General features: G+C 39.0%; 1 protein-coding gene and 1 pseudogene across 4 annotated transcripts; both read left to right on the top strand.

The window, feature by feature from the left end:
• Positions 1 to 1,905: 1,905 nt before the first annotated feature.
• Positions 1,906 to 10,348, top strand: LOC102786169 (flavin-containing monooxygenase 5-like). Of its 3 annotated transcripts, XM_087836148.1 has the most exons (12): positions 1,906 to 2,164; positions 2,970 to 3,013; positions 7,060 to 7,200; positions 7,392 to 7,580; positions 7,675 to 7,840; positions 7,939 to 8,081; positions 8,168 to 8,367; positions 8,636 to 8,869; positions 9,059 to 9,180; positions 9,255 to 9,327; positions 9,423 to 9,492; positions 9,571 to 10,348. In XM_087836148.1, the coding sequence occupies exons 2-12, from the start codon at positions 2,996 to 2,998 to the stop codon at positions 9,946 to 9,948; spliced, it is 1,734 nt and encodes a 577-aa protein (XP_087692274.1). In that variant the 5' UTR covers positions 1,906 to 2,164; positions 2,970 to 2,995; the 3' UTR covers positions 9,949 to 10,348. The 3 variants fall into 3 exon arrangements, with proteins under 3 accessions (XP_087692274.1, XP_035763500.2, XP_006790189.2); XM_035907607.2 differs by lacking the exons at positions 1,906 to 2,164; positions 2,970 to 3,013 and adding an exon at positions 6,723 to 6,860; XM_006790126.3 differs by lacking the exons at positions 1,906 to 2,164; positions 2,970 to 3,013 and having other exon boundaries at positions 6,723 to 7,200.
• Positions 10,349 to 11,608: 1,260 nt separating this feature from the next.
• On the top strand, positions 11,609 to 16,173 carry LOC102786457 (flavin-containing monooxygenase 5-like; annotated as a pseudogene). Its single transcript, XR_015717177.1, has 10 exons — positions 11,609 to 11,647; positions 12,413 to 12,563; positions 13,343 to 13,531; positions 13,677 to 13,842; positions 13,993 to 14,135; positions 14,275 to 14,471; positions 14,799 to 14,934; positions 15,100 to 15,322; positions 15,522 to 15,594; positions 15,756 to 16,173. The product of XR_015717177.1 is annotated as a flavin-containing monooxygenase 5-like (transcript).
• The last annotated feature ends 1,564 nt before the right edge of the window (positions 16,174 to 17,737 follow it).

Genomic DNA, 17,737 nt, shown 5'->3' on the forward strand with positions numbered 1-17,737 from the left:
AGGGACTAGTAAAGCGCTATACAAATACTTACCATTTACCATATAAAAGATGTGGTCAAATCATTGACATTTTTGGTGTCCTTAAAAGGAATGTTTAGGGGCAAGAGGGTGGCAAAATCATCAACAATGTTTTAATGAAATAAGAAATAAATTACAGGGAATTCAGCCAAACTAACATTAGTTCAGAGAAACACCCAAAGCATGCTGTGAACTTCTCTGTCCTTCTTCCGAATCACTGAGTGCCCCATTAATTCTCCAGGAAATAACAATACCATTAGCAAGATTGCAAGAAGATCTAGAGTCTTTGTCTTTCCCTGTCTTTACAGGATCAGTAACAAATATAAATAAATTCTTACATGTCATTTTATGTCCTGGTTGTTTTCCAAAACACAGGCCATATTGTTTGGTCCTCCACTATTAAATGAGAGTTAAAAGATTGCCTGCACTTTAACTCGTTTTATTAAAGCACAGGTTAAAAATCTTCAGTGTTGGGAAGGTTACTTTTAAAATGTATTCCACTACAGATTACAGAATACATGCCCCAAAATGTATTTTGTAACGTATTCCGTTACGTTACTCAATGAGAGTAACGTATTCTGAATACTTTGGATTACTTAATATATTATCATGCTTTTTACAACTACATGAATGTACTATTGCTGTGTGATTTATTACTATTACTGAAGGTCCGCGGCTCCGAACTGTGGTAAAGGGACCTCTGGCTAATATGTCGGGTTCCGTGTCAGGCTCGTAGCTGAAAAATAGCTTTACTTTGTTGTCTGGGTCAAGTTTGAGACAGAGAGACAGAGAGAGGCATTGAAAGGCTGCTGCAACGGAACTTATTTTTTCGGAGGAAAACAGGAACGGAGTGTACAGTCGAGTCTTAATAGCTTACTTACAACTGGGCTCGTCAGGCACTCTTCTTGGCTTCAGTGGTTATTATTATATTTACATGCTTCCAGCTCCCGTTTCTGCTCGATGACAGCTCATACTTTTCCACTCTCCTTTTTCTCCCTCCTCACGCTCACAGACACATAACGGGTATGGCAGTCGATTCTCCCTGCAGCACGGACTACACTGCCCATGAGGCTACATTCCTTAGGGCTATGCCTGTAGCATTCTGCCTATTAGCTTAGCACAACAACAACAACAAAAAGGGCTCTCTCACCCAGGAAACACACAGCCACAGAGAGAGCGCATCACCATGGCAACCGTAACACTGCCGCCTGGAACAACAGAACGTAGCTGTCAAACAAAACCCAAACAGTCCTGACCCGCGACCAGTGTTGGTCAAGTTACTTGAAAAAAGTAATCAGTAATTAATTACTGATTACTTCCCCAAAAAAGTAATCCCGTTACTTTACTGATTACTTATTTTCAAAAGTAATTAATTACTTAGTTACTTAGTTACTTTTTAAAAACATGATTTACAACCTGAATAGGTGATAAAGCGATAGATCTTTCAGCCCAATTCTACTTTTTCTACATAATCCATCATACAAAATGTAATCAAATGGAAAAGTCTCTTTTTAAAACTTGTTTTGTTAGTTTTAATCTTTTAACTTTATGCATGAAGCAAAATTTTAATTATATGCACCATTCTCTCACTGGAAGAAATTAGTTTAACATTTAAACCTATTTTCTGCACATTCCAGTACATAATATATATATACATATATATATATATAAAAATTTGTGCGTGTGTTTACACTCACTCTTTCAGATGCAAGTAAAACACAGCAGAAAATAAATAAAGTCAAAGACTAGCGGTCCTTTTGCTCTATTTTCACCTGTAAAGCAGGAGTAGAGTAGGCGGAGGTTTATCCTGGTGCAGGTGTGCCGCAGCGGTCAGTGGAAGGATACCGCAGTTTCTGTGTGAGTTTGTCATTACGTCGTAGCTACTCGTGCTTGCTTGGAAGTTTAGGGGGGGGGTTTTCGCTGTAAAAAGAAGTTTTCTTCCCACGCACAGCGGACACTAATGTTTTTGTCACTTTTTACGGAATCAAACTCAAAATAAGGTCAGTACTTCCACACTTTAAACGCTGCACGCTCATACTCTCTCCCGCACTCGATATATTATCCATTGTTGATCTGCACCAGGGGCGATTCTAGGATCAGAGCTTTGGGGGTGCTGAGCACCCAGAGAGCTGCCCATCCAGGCAAGGTAAACTTTACTCATCACAATAAGACTTCTTCCCCGTCTCTGTCAGTCCCTGCATCCCTAAATGCCTCCAGTTGTCCCGAGTTCTGTCTGACTGCCTCCTTGGTGCATTTAAACCCCTGTTCCTCCCTGTCCTCATCGTCTGTTGTCTTCATCTCCATTATCAGTCATCATAATTTTACCCTCTCTGTGCAAGTCTGCAAATTTCTTTATTAAATCATAAGTTTCTTAAATTCATCAAGTCTCTCTGTGCCTGGGTCCTCGTCACAAAACATGACATCACTGTTTTGTACATTTTAACACAATTTAATCCCCACATTTTTGAAAGAATAGCAAAACACTTTTTTGAAAAGTCTGTAACAAAACCATTAAATCTGATCAAGGTTATTAAAATGCTGCCAAAGAAGAATGGATTGGAATTTAAAAAAAATACATATCCTAACCTTAATTACTGGGGAAAAATGATAAATGATGCTCATAGTGAGTAAAAAGTAAACTGTGTGCATTTTTTGGACAGAGATTCACTTCTAAAGTGTATGTATAATACAATACAGATACATAAAAAAATACACTCCAAAAATAGAAGAGTCCTTGAAATATACAAAATATTATTAGAAAATGGAGACACTTGGCCTTTGGTACAATGTATACAATGTATGAAAAGATCTTTACTGCAGATACTACTATGGCTCTGCAGATTTTTTCTTTTCTTTTCACCTATGTCGCCTCACCTTGAGGTTGGTAAATCTGTCTATCACATTTTGGTGGTCAAGTCTCTCACACATCTCTTTCCCAACTGACATCACAGCCAGGTGCTGGAGTCTGCTTTGACCCATGGTCCTTCTCAGCCAGGTATGGAGCTGACTCAAGACACTAAAAGACCTTTCACAGCTACAGCTGCTAACTGGGTTTGTTAGGGCAACCTGAATAACAGTTTTCAGTTTGGGGAAGATCTGATTATCCAGAAGATTGTACAATGTTAACATATCTGGAATGGCACCAGCCTCACTCTTGAGCTTTATAAAGTCTTTGGCAACCGTGACTTCCTCTGACTGAAGCTCAATATGGTAATGCAGTGCCAGGGCTGACAACCCAGTTTGTTTTGCAGATTCTGTATAGCAGCTTTAATATAGGGAGAACACAACTTCCAGATTGTATGAGTTGTTTGTATTAGTTGTTTGTCTTTCTTTTTCTTTGCCAGTTAAACAGTTACTGTTTTGCCTGTTAGTACTCCCTGTCTGTTTTCTTACCTGGTACTTCTTGATCTTGTACTTTGTCCTCATGTTCCCCTCTTTTCTCTCTCCCTCTTTGGACTGACAATCTCCACACACACCCACACACACACAACAGGAGTTATAAGGTTAATGGGCATCCAGTCAGTTACTTAGTTAGTACCTTGGGTTCAATATCGGCACATGCACATATGGCAAAATAACCAGTTTCTCTCATTACATTTCAAACAGGACAGTGGTAACAACAGCAGGCTACGGACAATGTTAAGTTTTAGATTTTAAATAGGCTGTATACATTTCAATGAGATCAACAGGGCAGTCAAATATCGCTAATTTTACTACAGAGCAAACATCGTCGGAAAACACGTTTTCAACTAGGGCTGCCACAAACGATTATTTTGATAGTCGACTAGTCACCGATTATTTTTGCAATTAGTCGACTAATCAGATCATGCATCCATTGGATGTACAGCGTACAGCTTATTGCACCAGCATGCATCTGCTCTCATATAACTATCATTAGCTTACAGCTCTAAGTGTTTAAGGTATGTGCTAACTAAAAATAAAGACAAGATGATAGTTTATTAAATTTGAATGAAATTTGCAGATTGTTTCGGTGAAGTTTAATAAACTCATTGTTATCTAAAATATAACGGGACACCGGAGTATATTCTCGAGCATCTCACACTTCTGATAATCAGTTGTCTGCTTGATGTTTATTCAGCTGTGTAAAAACTATAACTTTAATCTCAGCCTAACCGATTTACTCAGGAACAAATAAAATACTAAAAAAAGCCAAACAATAACATTTTTAAGTTATCTAAGTGACTTATATATGTTTAACCTGAGTAGCGAAAGACCGCAGTGGGTTTGAAAACGATTTGCCGGAGTCCGGTGTTCTCACGGGCTCTAGAGAGCCTTGCCCCCGGCTAGCTATCAAGCTAGTGGGTAACAGACGTCTCCGAAAACGTCGGAGCGCTTTTGAAAATATGTGGTGTCTTGATAAACTGAGCAGATATTTGAGGTTTACACAGCTACATTCTCGCCTGAAAATATGCTAAACGTTTATTTTGTGACCCAGAAAGAATAATAAGAGTAATATTAAAACTAACTAGCTGCCGCCATTGTTGGAAACTGAGCTGGGCTGCGCTATGAATTCTGGGACACAGCTCCTTCTTCTTCTTCGGGGTTTAACGGCAGCTGGCATCCTTGTACATGCAGTGCTGCCATCTTCTGTTTCAGTCTGTTATTACACTCTTAAATTCTACTACTTGTTCCTGCGTCTTTTGTGATCTTACAAAGCTTCAAACGATGCATCGACTATTAAATCAGTCGTCGATGATTTTGATAGTCGACGTAATCGTTACTAGTCGACTAATCGTGGCAGCCCTATTTTCAACACAGCAGGTTACCTGGTGTAATGTTTTTCAGTTAAAAAGAAACACGGTCTGACTCCTACCTAACTATATAAAGAGTAACTGAAAGTTAAATGCAGCTAATATGTCCTGTTTTAAGCCAGGCACTTCCACCTCTGCTCCGCTGCGTCTCAGCCACCATCGCTCTGGCAGCAACGGTGCTAAAGCAAGTAGGAGAGAGCCGAGCTGGAAAAAACCATTTTGGGAGGGGGGAGGGGTTATCTATACTTTTGTTGTTAAAATGTTCCATCTCAATTAAGTACTGTATGCTTTTTATACTTTTAGTAGTGTGTCCCACAAACAGCAAATATTTTCAAAAAAAGTAAGACATCTTTGGGGGTGCTTTGATTCATTTTGGGGGTGCTGAAGCACCTCCAAAACTGGACTAAAATCGCCCCTGATCTGCACACAGCTGTTGTCACGAACATCACACTCGCTTACGTCACTGTCATGAGACATTCTCGCAAGAAAATCACGGTTTTAGTAACGCAGTAATGCAGCGTTCCTACGGGAAAGTAACGGTAATCTAATTACCGTTTTTGCAATAGTAATCCCTTACTTTACTCGTTACTTGAAAAAAGTAATCGGATTACATGCCCATCTCTGCCCGCGACAATATGAAACAGGAAAATACCGCCATGTAATCCATTTATTTCAACAAAGTAACTGTATTCTAAATACCACCTTTTTAAACGGTAACTGTAACAGAATACAGTTACTCATATTTTGTATTTTAAATACTTAACGGCGGTACATGTATTCCGTTACTTCCCAACACTGAAAATCTTGGTGTAATCTTTCACACAAATTTAAAATGTGAAAAGCAAATCAGCGCTGTGGTCAAGAGCAGTTTGTCCCAGCTCAGATGGATCTCAAGATTAAAATCTTTTTTAAAAAAAAAAAAAAAAAAAAAAAAAGCACATCTGGCAATGATTATGGAAATGAATATGCATTCTTTTGTTATGTCTAGAGTGGACTTCTGTAATACACTGTATACTGGAATTAGTTAATCATCAATGTCTGCTTTCCAGTCACTCTTCATCCAGTCATGTTGTGGCTGAAGCTTATTTTGAAAGGGGGCCATACACAAATCTAACCAATTACTAAGAATGACTAACACAACAATTATTATCCAACTATTATCTGATTCTCCCACGAATTACTGAATACTGAATAAGTCTGGTAACTTATACAGTTTGCTTTTTGGCCAGCTTTCCTTTTAGTCTGGTATTAGACTAGACTTTATTAAGATAGCATCTCCACTTCAGTCTTAGTGACTAAAGTACAAACCTTCTTTGTGGTACAAACCCCAGTGATACCTGATTCCTAAGTACAACAAACTAGACTCCTGAATCTTACTTCCTATAATATGTAAATCAAGAGAAAACAGTGTTTTAAAAAAAAGAAAAAGAAGGAAAGAAGCAGTTCAGCCTTTATATATGATAACAAATTTATGTATTTACACGATAGAACACTTAATACAAACCACACTAACAAACACTGGGCCTAAAGAGATTTCTCCTCTATAACAGAAAGAGTATAGCAGGATTTGGAGGTCTGGGCCAAGTTGCTGTCAGGAGAGTAATATAGAAACCCGAACTTTTAAACAGCAGGATGTCATGGAGGAGCCAATCAGCAGCAAACACATCGATAGGCAAGCCCAAGAATCAAGCCATTCAGAACAGAGCCATTGAAGCCTGCAGAAGGATCTTCAAAGATCCTCAAATTGAAAGATGTCCCACTATTACAAAAGATTTGGATAAAAACCGCAATAAAGGACACACACTACGTCACATATGACCCAGATGCAACAATGCAAAGATGTACAGATTTGAGAAACTGAGTCTTCCCATCATGTGGGTTCTAATAAGAAGCACCTCTTTTACTCATTCCAGCACTCCTATATAGAATATTTGAAGAGAAGGGTTAAAGTCCCTCCTCTGGCATATTGTTTAACTGATTGCACAACAAGAGTTCAGGTCATGGGAGCTTACACACCGTTTAACGCCCAACACCGGCTAAACAGGACCGACAAGCATATAACTGAAGAAGGTGAGAACAACTGACATGTCTTTCAAACTTGTAACAATGGCCTATTTTTATGCACATAGTGTACAGCTTACAATGTTACTACTTTTGAGGTAGTTGATTATAGAAGACAGAAGAAGAAACATAAAAATGTGCATGCAGTCTTTACGTGTTGGTTTGTGCATGAAACATGTCTGACTCACAGTGTCTTTCCATACCCAAGTGTTCAGTAATGGTTCGACGTGTGGCAGTAGTTGGAGCAGGCAGTTCTGGTTTGGCCTGTATCAAGATCTGTGTGGATGAGGGGCTCGAGCCTGTCTGCTTTGAAAGCAGTGATGACATTGGAGGCTTGTGGAATTTTAGAGTAAGTGGAGGCACAACCACATTACAAAGTTTGATGATTGTTCTTGCTGTTGTTGAATCCTGTTATTACTGTATATGGAGAAAGGGTTTAGCTTGTCCACAACAATCATTATAAACACTGCATTAAAGTGTAGAATGGTTGCAGAGAGATGTTTTTACCTGTTTTGCTCTTGTTTTCATGTGTGTCAACAGGAGACACCTGAGCCAGATCGAACCAGCATCTACCGGTCCTTGGTGGTCAATACCTCCAAAGAAATGATGTGCTTCAGTGATTTTCCAATGCCATCTGACTATCCCAACTTCATGCATAACTCACAGCTTCTGCAGTACTTCAGGCTCTATGCTGAACACTTTGACCTGCTTAGATACATTAACTTTCAGGTAGATGGCATCTCATCAGCTCAATTATTCTATGAAAGCAGTGTTGTTGATATTAATGTATATTTTTCTGTGAATGTGGGCATGCACACCTCAGACCACAGTGCGGAGTGTTTTGCAAAGGCTGGATTTCTCTCTATCCGGCCAATGGGAAGTAGTGACCATAAACAAGAACGGACAGGAAGAGAGGCACATCTTTGATGCCGTTCTGGTGTGCTCAGGTCACTACACCCATCCAACATTACCATTGTCTGACTTTCAAGGTAAATAAATGGATATCATAGAGTAATAGTATTTAAATCATGACATTCTTGGAAAAAATGTTTTCCTTGTGACTGTAGCAAAATCTGTATTCCTCCAGGGCATGAAACCTTTTCTGGCAGGTGTCTTCACAGCTGGGAATATAAAGATGCAGATGCCTTCACAGGAAAAAGGGTGGTGGTGGTCGGCATTGGCAATTCTGGAGGTGATATTGCTGTGGAGATTAGCAGATCGGCCGAGAAGGTGAAATGCAAACGTTTGGTTTGTCACGGAGGTACGGGACTGAGAGAGATGATCAAATGTCGACTGTACCGCTTTTGTATCGACAGACCTTTCTCAGTACACGTCAAGGGGCCTGGGTGATGGGCAGGATGTCCACCAATGGCGTTCCTCTCGACATGGCAGTAATCAAACGGATCAACAATGTCTTCTTCCAATTGCTCCCCAAGACTTTGGTCAACTGGGCAGCAGAGAGAGCACTGAACAATAAATATGGCCACATATTGTATGGTCTAAAACCCAAACACAGGTAATGTACGTGCTTTTGAAATAGTCGTCACAACTTTACGAACCTTCAAAAAAGACAGCACAATCCCCTCAAACCTGAAAGACACTTACAATTGTAATTCCTACCTAATAAAGACAAAAATTAATCAGAATTATTTCTATATTGTTTCTTGTCTGACATAAGTCTTTCTCGAGTTTTACTCATAATTAAGTACCAGCATGGCATGAGCTGACAATTAAACAACAGCATCTGTAGCAACAGAGACTTCACTACTTTACTTCTTTCACAGACTTATGGAGAGAAAGCTTATGATCAATGACGATCTCCCAGGCCGAATCCTTCAGGGGGCAATAGTCATGAAGCACAATCTGGAAGGGTTCAAGGACTCTAGAGTTGTATTTGAAGATGGCACGGTGGAGGAGAACATTGACGCCGTGGTATTTTGCACAGGTTACATTGGAAAGTTCCCATTCCTACCATCAACTCTGTCAGAGGGACCATATGAAGAGGTGACACTGTACAAGTAAGTTCACGGTGGACAGAGTGGATCACTGACTTGCATGGGTATCCTCTCAAATGTAAAGTCTAGAGATTAAAGTTTGAATCATACATGATACGTTTTTTGGGGGTTGGTGCTGCAGGCAACTTTTACAGTGCTATCATATTAAAATTCTTAAAGTACCACCACATAGTTTTATCTTTCACGTTTTAGGAGAGCGTTTCCTCCATCCCTGCAACCTCCCACACTGGCCGTCATGGGACTTTTCCAAGTAAAAGGTCCAATCATGCCTACAGTGGAAATGCAGGCTCGCTGGGCTGTTAAGGTCTTTTTAGGTAAACTCTTCAAACAAACACATAAGCTTACACGAGGTTTGGGGAAATAGTAGCTGAAACATCATATCTTTAAGGTCAGAGTCGTCTTCCAACCAAAGAGAAAATGCTGGATGTCATTGAGTCTGAGAGGAGGAGAAACATGCAAAGGTAGACATCATTTCTGAAAGTTATTAAATGGCCCTGGTCAATTACTTATTCCCATTAAGTCCTGTTAATGATACAAGAAAGTATTTCTTTCTCAGCTATCCCTGTCCACGGCAGGCTGTTCTACAGGTTGATTACATCCCATATCTGGATTTTATGGCTGGGGAAGTAAGTTCACTTTAGCTATAAATAAAATTTTCAACATTAATCATAGACAAATCCTTCATAACAGATTTTTATTCACAGGTAGGTGTTCGACCAAAACTCCTGAGGCTTTTTCTGAGAGACCCTGTGCTCTGGGCAAAGGTCTTCTTTGGTCCCTGCACACCTTATCAATATCGTCTTAGTGGGCCTGGAAATTGGTCTGGTGCCAGACAAGCTATCTTCACTCAGTGGGAGCGGGTTTCTCAACCGTTCAGAACCAGAGAAATACCAGACAACACCAGTAAATTTGGCTTGTGTTCTCCGCTGATGCTCACATTCACAGGAACTGTAATTATAGTCGTGCTTTTTTCTAAAGGCAAGATCGTTACGACCCTGGAAGCTGCTACTGAGATGCTGAACAAAAGCACAGTTTTTCTGAGGGAGTTGTGGTTCAGCTTACCACAGAATCCTGATATGTAATGTATTAATAGACTTAATTAACATAACAACAATTTTAACAACAAAATTATTTAACATGGATTAAAGAGGAAAGAAAACAGGTCTGTGAATAACAGAAAATCAGTTTTTTTTTTTCATTTCTGTGTATTCATTTCCTACTGGCCTGCAGGGAAAGAGGAGATAAATTGGGAGTCTCCTTTTCTTGTCGTAGTGTAAAAATCATGTGCTGCAATTATGTAATATTATACAGTTGTAAAGGTACCTTCCAGTTCCAAAGGTCTGCATAATCTTCACACTGAGGCCTGATGATGATAACAGTGTGTGCCATTTAAAATATGTGAAAATGCACAAATGCACCATTTTCTACCTGCAGTTCTTCTTGTCTAACGCTCATGAAAAAAGCAAATAAAGACATTGCCTAAAATACTGAAAAAAATGTTTTCATTTATATAAAACTGTGTTCTTTCGTGGTTCAGGATATGAACACTCACTCCTGGAAAAAAAAATATTTTAATTTGCATTGGTTCTTTTGACAGACTTGTCACAATATGTCATAAAACGCAGCTTTTGTTTCAGGCTTTTGTTTTTAGGATATGAAAGATATGAATATGAATATGATATAAATATGAAAGATAATTAACAAAACCAAAAACTTAAAACAGGCAGACCAATAAAAGAGGTCAACTCAACAAACTAAACTCAAAATAACAACTAACAAAACATCAAACAAACATAAGGCAAACTGACTTCCTGAAATGACAGGAGGGAACTTAAATACTAGCTTAGCTAAATCATATGACACACAATTTTCTGTTTATGGAGAACAATGCAACCAGGCCCTGTAGTGTGTTATGTGTGTGTTGTCATTCATTTACAGTCTCAAGAAGTTAAAACTGCTGACCTCCCTAAAACATCCATGGTTAACCTGGGACCTCCCAAAAACTGCTAAATTAGAGCTAATCCAAAAGAACTAAGTCCAAAAGGGCAAGTAAGGAGATACAATCATCTATCTTGCTTAAGGTTGACTTGGCATATTGTAACTCCAGTGTGTCTGTTGACGCTCCAGTGAGGAGTAGATTATGGTTTGCAGAGTTAATGCTAAAGAAAACCTCTTAGATATTAATGCTGGTATTTACTTAAAATCTGATGCTTCCGTGCACAAAGGCCCTCCCACTGGAATTTAAATTATTGCTGTTACTCAAAGACACTGACTTGAGCTCATAACAATGCTTTATTTGGCCACTTGAGCATTACTAAGACATATAAATTAATAATAATATATTTCCTATGGGCCTGGATTGAAGTCAGATGTTATATTTTCATACTTGTCACATATGTCACATAACCATGTGATTCCTCCTGTACCTCCTACTAGTACTACTATTACTTCGTTTGGGGAACTTTTTGAGAAACTAATTGTAGACTGTGTATTGAAAAGGCTGCATTTCTCATTGCAAAGTCCAGAAAACTTGAATACAGAAAATTTGGGGCTTAAATACGGTTTATATTAGTAACATATTAGAAGCAGATCTTGGGTGTTTGTTTAATTACAAAAAACAAAAAAGTACAAGTTTTTGTATAATTTCGGTCTTTATTTATTAACTTGGTTTATTGACTCTTGTTCTGCTCAATGATCAGCCTGCCTTGTCTGATAAAATATAACTGATTACTTAAACAGGAGGACAGGAATCCATTCTTCCTCTCTCCCTGTGAAGAAGAGGTAAGGCTGACATATCTTTAGTTTGTGGTGATTTTATTTTTATTTGCTAATGTCCTTAACTTTGTAAGAAACTTTTTAATGGGGTGCCTCTGTCAGTGTGCCCCAGGGTGGCTGTGGCTACTATGTAGCTTGCCATCACCAGTGTGTGAATGGGTGGATGACTGAATGTGTAAAGCGCTTTGGGGTCCTTAGGGACTAGTAAAGTGCTATACAAATACAGGCCATTTACCATAATGAGCTGGTATTTCATTAATGTACTTTTTAAAATTGTGTTTGTTAAAGTTCCAGGGAAAAGAAAATCCTTTGAATTGAGAGCTAACACCATCAGTCTCAAAACATAAAATCATTTACAGACTTGTTACAGCATGAAAATCACTGGAGGAACCCCTTTTTTGCCACTAATGTTATTAATCTGTGTTTTACAAGTGAAAATCTCTACAGTAAATTAGGTCTGTTTACTCCAAACACTTAGGTATTAGACCAAATCACAGCACCATTGCTAAGGACAAGTAAAACTAATTGGATTCATTTTTGGAGGAAAACTGAAGAAAATGTAAATGTGCAGCTTTTCAAAGTAAGATGTGATTTCAGTCTCATTCGGCACTTCTCTGCGTGCTGCTGAATTTAATGTAATTATCCTTGATTGACTCAAGAAAAAAAGGCACACTCACATGCAAGTTAACAACTCCGAAACAATGGGTGTGAAACAGTCATGCTATAAACATAAAACTCAACCATTTTTCAAAGTGCAAACGTCTGTAACAGATCAGCTAGCTGTGCAAGCATGGTTCAGAGAGTGACAGTGATCGGTGCAGGACCCTCAGGACTGACGAGCATCAAAGGCTGTCTGGATGAAGGTCTGGAGCCCACATGCTTTGAAAGCAGTGATGACATTGGAGGTCTTTGGAGATTTAAGGTGGGAAACAATGGGTTTTTTTGGGGGGATATAAGTGAGAGCATATTGAAGTGAAGCTTAGCATTCAAATTGTTCAATCATTTCTTGCAAGGTTTACTGTTTTTAAATACAGACACGTAAATGGAAGTTCAAAATTTAGAAAAGAAATTGTAGAAAAAAAAATGTAAAAAACAAGCTTTTGAAAAAAGTTGAAAAATTAGTTGCTTTAAATTCTTGACTCATGTATTTCAAACAACCTTTGTTGGGAATATGTGACAAAAAAGATCTGCAGTGCTATTTTTTCTGTAGTGACACACACAGAGATGCAGTTTTGCTGAGAATGACTTGTGTGACTGAGTGAGGCGGAGGGCTGCAACGTTATAGCAGAGATCCCAGAAAATGTACTTAACTGGCTGGTCTAACATGGATCAAGTGTTAAAATGAAGAGCAGTTCAGTCATTTTGATACTGAAGTGAAGTGCTGAATCTGTTCCCAGCTGTTTTGTGGTTTTAACAAAAGCTACATTACTAAAGTAATGTAAATTCTTTAATTCACTGCTCATACATCAATTCAAAGTTTAAAATAAACAATTTAAATTTCACTGGAGTGAAGGAGAGAGATGGTATCAAAGTTGGAGAGAGTGGGCAACTATCCCACAGAAACGTGTGAAAATAGAGAAGACACATCCAGGGATTAAGAGATCTGTAAGACCCTGACAGAGTTTTGAAATATACTTAAAGTCAGAGTTTAAATAGAAGCAAAGTTGCATTGTTTTTTGTCTTTATGTTCTCCTCCTTCAGGAGAAGCCAGAGCTGGGGCGGGCCAACATCTATAAGTCAGTGATCATCAACAGCTCCAAAGGGATGATGTCTTTCAGCGACTTCCCGCCTCCTGCTGACCTCCCTAACAACATGCATCACTCTGAGGTCCTGCTGTATCTGCGTCTGTATGCTCAGACGTTCAACCTGCTGCCACACATACGCTTCCAGGTCGGTGATCTTCATAAAGAAGAAAAAACAAAAATTATAGTGTCTGCTTTACTGCACAGGCGTAATGTCTTAATAATGTCTTGCCGGTAAATGTTGCAGATGAATGTCAGTGAAGAATATTTATCGGTGTCTGTGTTTGTGTCAGACTACTGTAATCAGCGTGAGGCAGACGACAAATTTTGAAGTGACGGGTCAGTGGGAGGTGGAGACGGAGAGCAGAGAGGGTCAGAGGGAGACCCGTGTTTTTGATGCCGTGATGGTTTGCACTGGACATTTCACCCAGCCTCACCTGCCACTCAGAGACTTCCCAGGTAAATTTAAGAAATGCAGCAGCTGCTCTTGCTCCAACACAACAGATGTCACACACTGTGTTGTGTGTTAATGTTTCAACGGTGGTTGAAATGACTGACAAATATTTGTATTTAGCGACAAATTCAGTATATTTTTTTTAATCATTCCAGGTATTGAGAGTTTCCGAGGCAAATATTTCCACAGTTGGGAATACTGCAGTGCTGAGGGTCTGGAGGGGAAAAGGGTGGTGGTCATCGGGATTGGGAACTCTGGTGGTGATATTGCTGTGGATGTCAGCAGGGTTGCGGAGAAGGTAAGCTGCTGTGCTACATTTCTTTACTTCTATGTTGTATTCAAAAAGAACAGTGATGTTTATGAATATGAAAGCACTTTATTCTTAAAGGAATATAACTCGTGAATCTGAAACCTCCTTGTGCTGACATGACCTGCAGGTGTACCTCAGTACCAGAAGTGGAGCATGGGTTCTTGGCCGTGTAGGGCCAGGGGGACTTCCGCTAGATGTTGTCGGGAGTTCTCGAATGGACGCACTGATACAAAAGCTCTTCCCCTCATGGGCCAACACAATGTTGGAGAAGAAGCTGAATCAAGCGCTGGACCACAAACTATATGGCCTGAAACCGAAACATGGGTAAAAGCATGGTCAAACATTTGAATTAAAAATACATCATCATAACCGAGAACTTCAAAAATTATGTGTTAAATGTTCCAAAGGAATTGTAACAAATGGTAAATGCAAAACTAAAGTATATATTTGTTAAAAGAGCGTGAATCTGAAACACACGTGGTGTAATGTGCAGCATGTTTATGGTCTAAGCAAAGTTTTTTATGTATGTATGAATGTATTTATTTAGATAACAGTGACTTGATATCTTGCCATGACTACTGTATGTTTGCACCAGGTATTTGTGTCTAACTGCCTTGGTCACTAACATAGCTCCTGTAAAACTGTATTCAGCTTTTTTGCACAGATTCCTGTAGTGAATGATGACTTGCCGGCTCGAATCATCTCAGGTCGTGTTGCAGTGAAACCAAACGTGAGGGAGTTCTGTGGGTCCAGTGTGGTCTTTGTTGATGGAAGCACCATAGACAAGGTGTTTATCACTTCAACAACTATTCTGTTCAGGTGAAAAATATAGGATATGCTAGTAGTAATTCTTGGACTGTCCCTTTTCATTTGGTTTTATTTTTGAAATGATGTAAAGGGGATTTAAATGCACATGTTCATCTAATCCCAGGGTTGTTTATCTGTCATACAGGTGGATGTGGTTGTGTTTGCCACAGGGTACAACTACAGCTTTCCTTTCCTGCCCTCGGCTCTACAGGCTAAATGTGGTTACAGGCTGCAGCTCTACAAACATGTGTTCCCTCCTGCACTGACCTCACCAACACTGGCAGTGGTGGGCTTCATACATGGCTTTGGTGCTATTAACCCTCTGGCTGAGATGCAGGCTCGTTGGGCTACAAGAGTGTTATAAAAAGGTATAGGAGAATATTTTGATTGTGCAAAGTCATGGAAGGGGTTTCAGTAGGAATTCTGCGATGTATGCTTTATATTTTTGAATTGAGAAAACACTAGAGCTATTAATGGAAACCTAAAGCATATGCTCCAGTGCGAAAGTAAGATCATCATGCAATAACTCTCTGTGTTTGAAATTGTTCTGAATTTTTTCCATGACAGGTTTAACATCCCTCCCCACAGAGGAGAACATGATGAAGGAAATTGAGAAGGACACGGCAACCATGTATCAGAAGTAGGAAATTATTTTTAAGATATATTAAAAAGCTGCTCATCTCCACCAGAATCCTTATTTTTTGTATTCTGATGAATGTTTTACAAAGTGTCTTAGCTTAGACTGGTTAATATATGCTTTTTCAGTGTCATCAGTTATTTCTTTATTTGCTTCTCTGTTAGGTTTGCATGCTCAGAACGCAACCCACTGCAAGTGGACTACATCCCTTACATGGACTCTCTGTCTGAAGAGGTGGGGGTAAGGCCAAACATACCATGGCTCTTTTTTAAGGACCCAACACTGGCACTGCAGGTTTTTTTAGGACCCTGCACACCATACCAGTACCGTCTGACTGGACCAGGAAAGTGGGCTGGAGCCCGTCAGGCTATCCTCACTCAGTGGGACCGGATGTTTCAGCCTTTTAAGACCAGAGTGGTAACAGACCCAAAGCCAGACATCAAACATTCTTCTAAACTGAGCATAATAATGTTTCTCTCAGGTGCTGCTCTGTTGTGTTGTATCTTCTACAATAAGCTCCACTTTGTCTCTTACTTCTCTGCTTCTTCATTCCAGAGATCTCTTCAGTTAATTGCAGGGTGAATGAAGGAGATGTAGGCAGAGATTGTTTTTACAATACAGTGCATAATTTGTCAAGCTGAATAAGAAATAAAAAACATATATTAAAATTAAAATATTAAAAATGAAAAAACTGGATTTGTTAAATCTGCACAATTTATTTTATTTTATTTATTTTTTTTGTGGTGTGGTTTTTGGTAACTGTTGCTTTTTTGCATCATGCCTATCTACAGAAACTTGTATTTGAGTCACTGTTTAATACTGGCAGCAGAAAATTATTTTCAATGATTAATTTTATATGGTATGGTTCAAACAAAGTTGCTAAGGTTAAACTTATGCACTCACTGGCCAGTTTGTTAGGTACAGAAAACTCAATGCATTTAAGCCTTCAGACATTGCTAAGACAACATGTTGAAGTTCAACCCAAGCATCAGAATGGAGATAAAAGTTGATTGAACTGACTGAATGTGGCTTGCGTGTGGTTGTTTGTGGCATTTCCGATATTTCAGAAACTGCTGATCTGTGGGATTTCCCTGCAAGTCACCTCCAGAGTTTTTAGAGAATGGTCCAAAAAGGAGAAAAATGTTAACCACACATTATAACTAAGGTATTCAGAAGATCATCACTGAATATACAAAAACACATTGAAGCAAAGGGGCTACAGCAGCATACCATTGCGGGTACAACAACCAGAAAACAATTCATACAAGCTCAAAAAAAATTCTCAAGATTGATATTAATATCGCTGAACAATCAAAGTGCAACAGCATGAGCTATTCAATAGATGTCAGTGATTAGCTGCTATACACAGCATGCCACCACATTTTCCTCACGGTAAAGTAAGGTGCACTAAAGTTCACCAGAAACTGAACATTAGTGCATCTTACTTGTGGAACCATGAGAAAATCTTTTATCCATAGGAATGAATAATCATTAAATATTGTTAGTACAGATAAAAGTGTCCAATCTGCAAAATGAAGACTGAGTAATTCGCCCCCTGGTGGTACATACTGAGCATAAGCGAAAGCCTGATCCTGTGAGCCTGATCCGCAAGGTCAAGGAATCATCCACTTACAGACAAAGCAATCCACACCAATACAAATCACTGCACAGATCTGTTGCTGTGCAAGTGTAGCAAAAGTCACGTGTTTAAAAAAACAAAAACCAGCCAGAACTTAAGCATGGTTGTGAATACGCACACCCAAACAGATGAAATCCCACTTAAAACACAGTACATTACAAATGTAAATTAAAAGAATTCCTTTTTTCCCCATCCTGTACTGTAGCAATCGGAATTATTGTCTGAAGGCCAAGAAAAATGCCATTATGGCTTTTGCTAACGGTTTGTTCAATTTTTTTCTATTTTAAGTTATTATAATGGGACTAGTTGACAGGAAAGAAAAAGAAGAAGGAAAGAAAAGTTGGGAAGAGAGTTAACAGAACGAGAGGAAAGAAAAATGGAGGAGAAGAGGGATAGAGAGAAAAGACACTAGAAATCTGCTTGATCACCTGCTGAAAAAAAAGCAAAAATAAAGCAACAACCAACAAAAGCATAAGTAACAGTAAATAAGTAAATAGTAACAGTAAA

Source organism: Neolamprologus brichardi, chromosome 23, assembly GCF_056152115.1.
Source record: "Neolamprologus brichardi isolate AB-2024 chromosome 23, ASM5615211v1, whole genome shotgun sequence".
Taxonomy (NCBI): Eukaryota; Metazoa; Chordata; class Actinopteri; order Cichliformes; family Cichlidae; genus Neolamprologus; species Neolamprologus brichardi.

Coding starts and splice junctions, on each gene's coding strand:
- LOC102786169 (XM_006790126.3), top strand. CDS start 7,027: ATGTCTGACTCACAGTGTCTTTCCATACCCAAGTGTTCAGTAATGGTT. Junction 9,181..9,254: donor GGCTGTTAAGGTCTTTTTAG/GTAAACTCTTCA, acceptor CATATCTTTAAG/GTCAGAGTCGTCTTCCAACC. Junction 9,493..9,570: donor TGGATTTTATGGCTGGGGAA/GTAAGTTCACTT, acceptor TTTTATTCACAG/GTAGGTGTTCGACCAAAACT.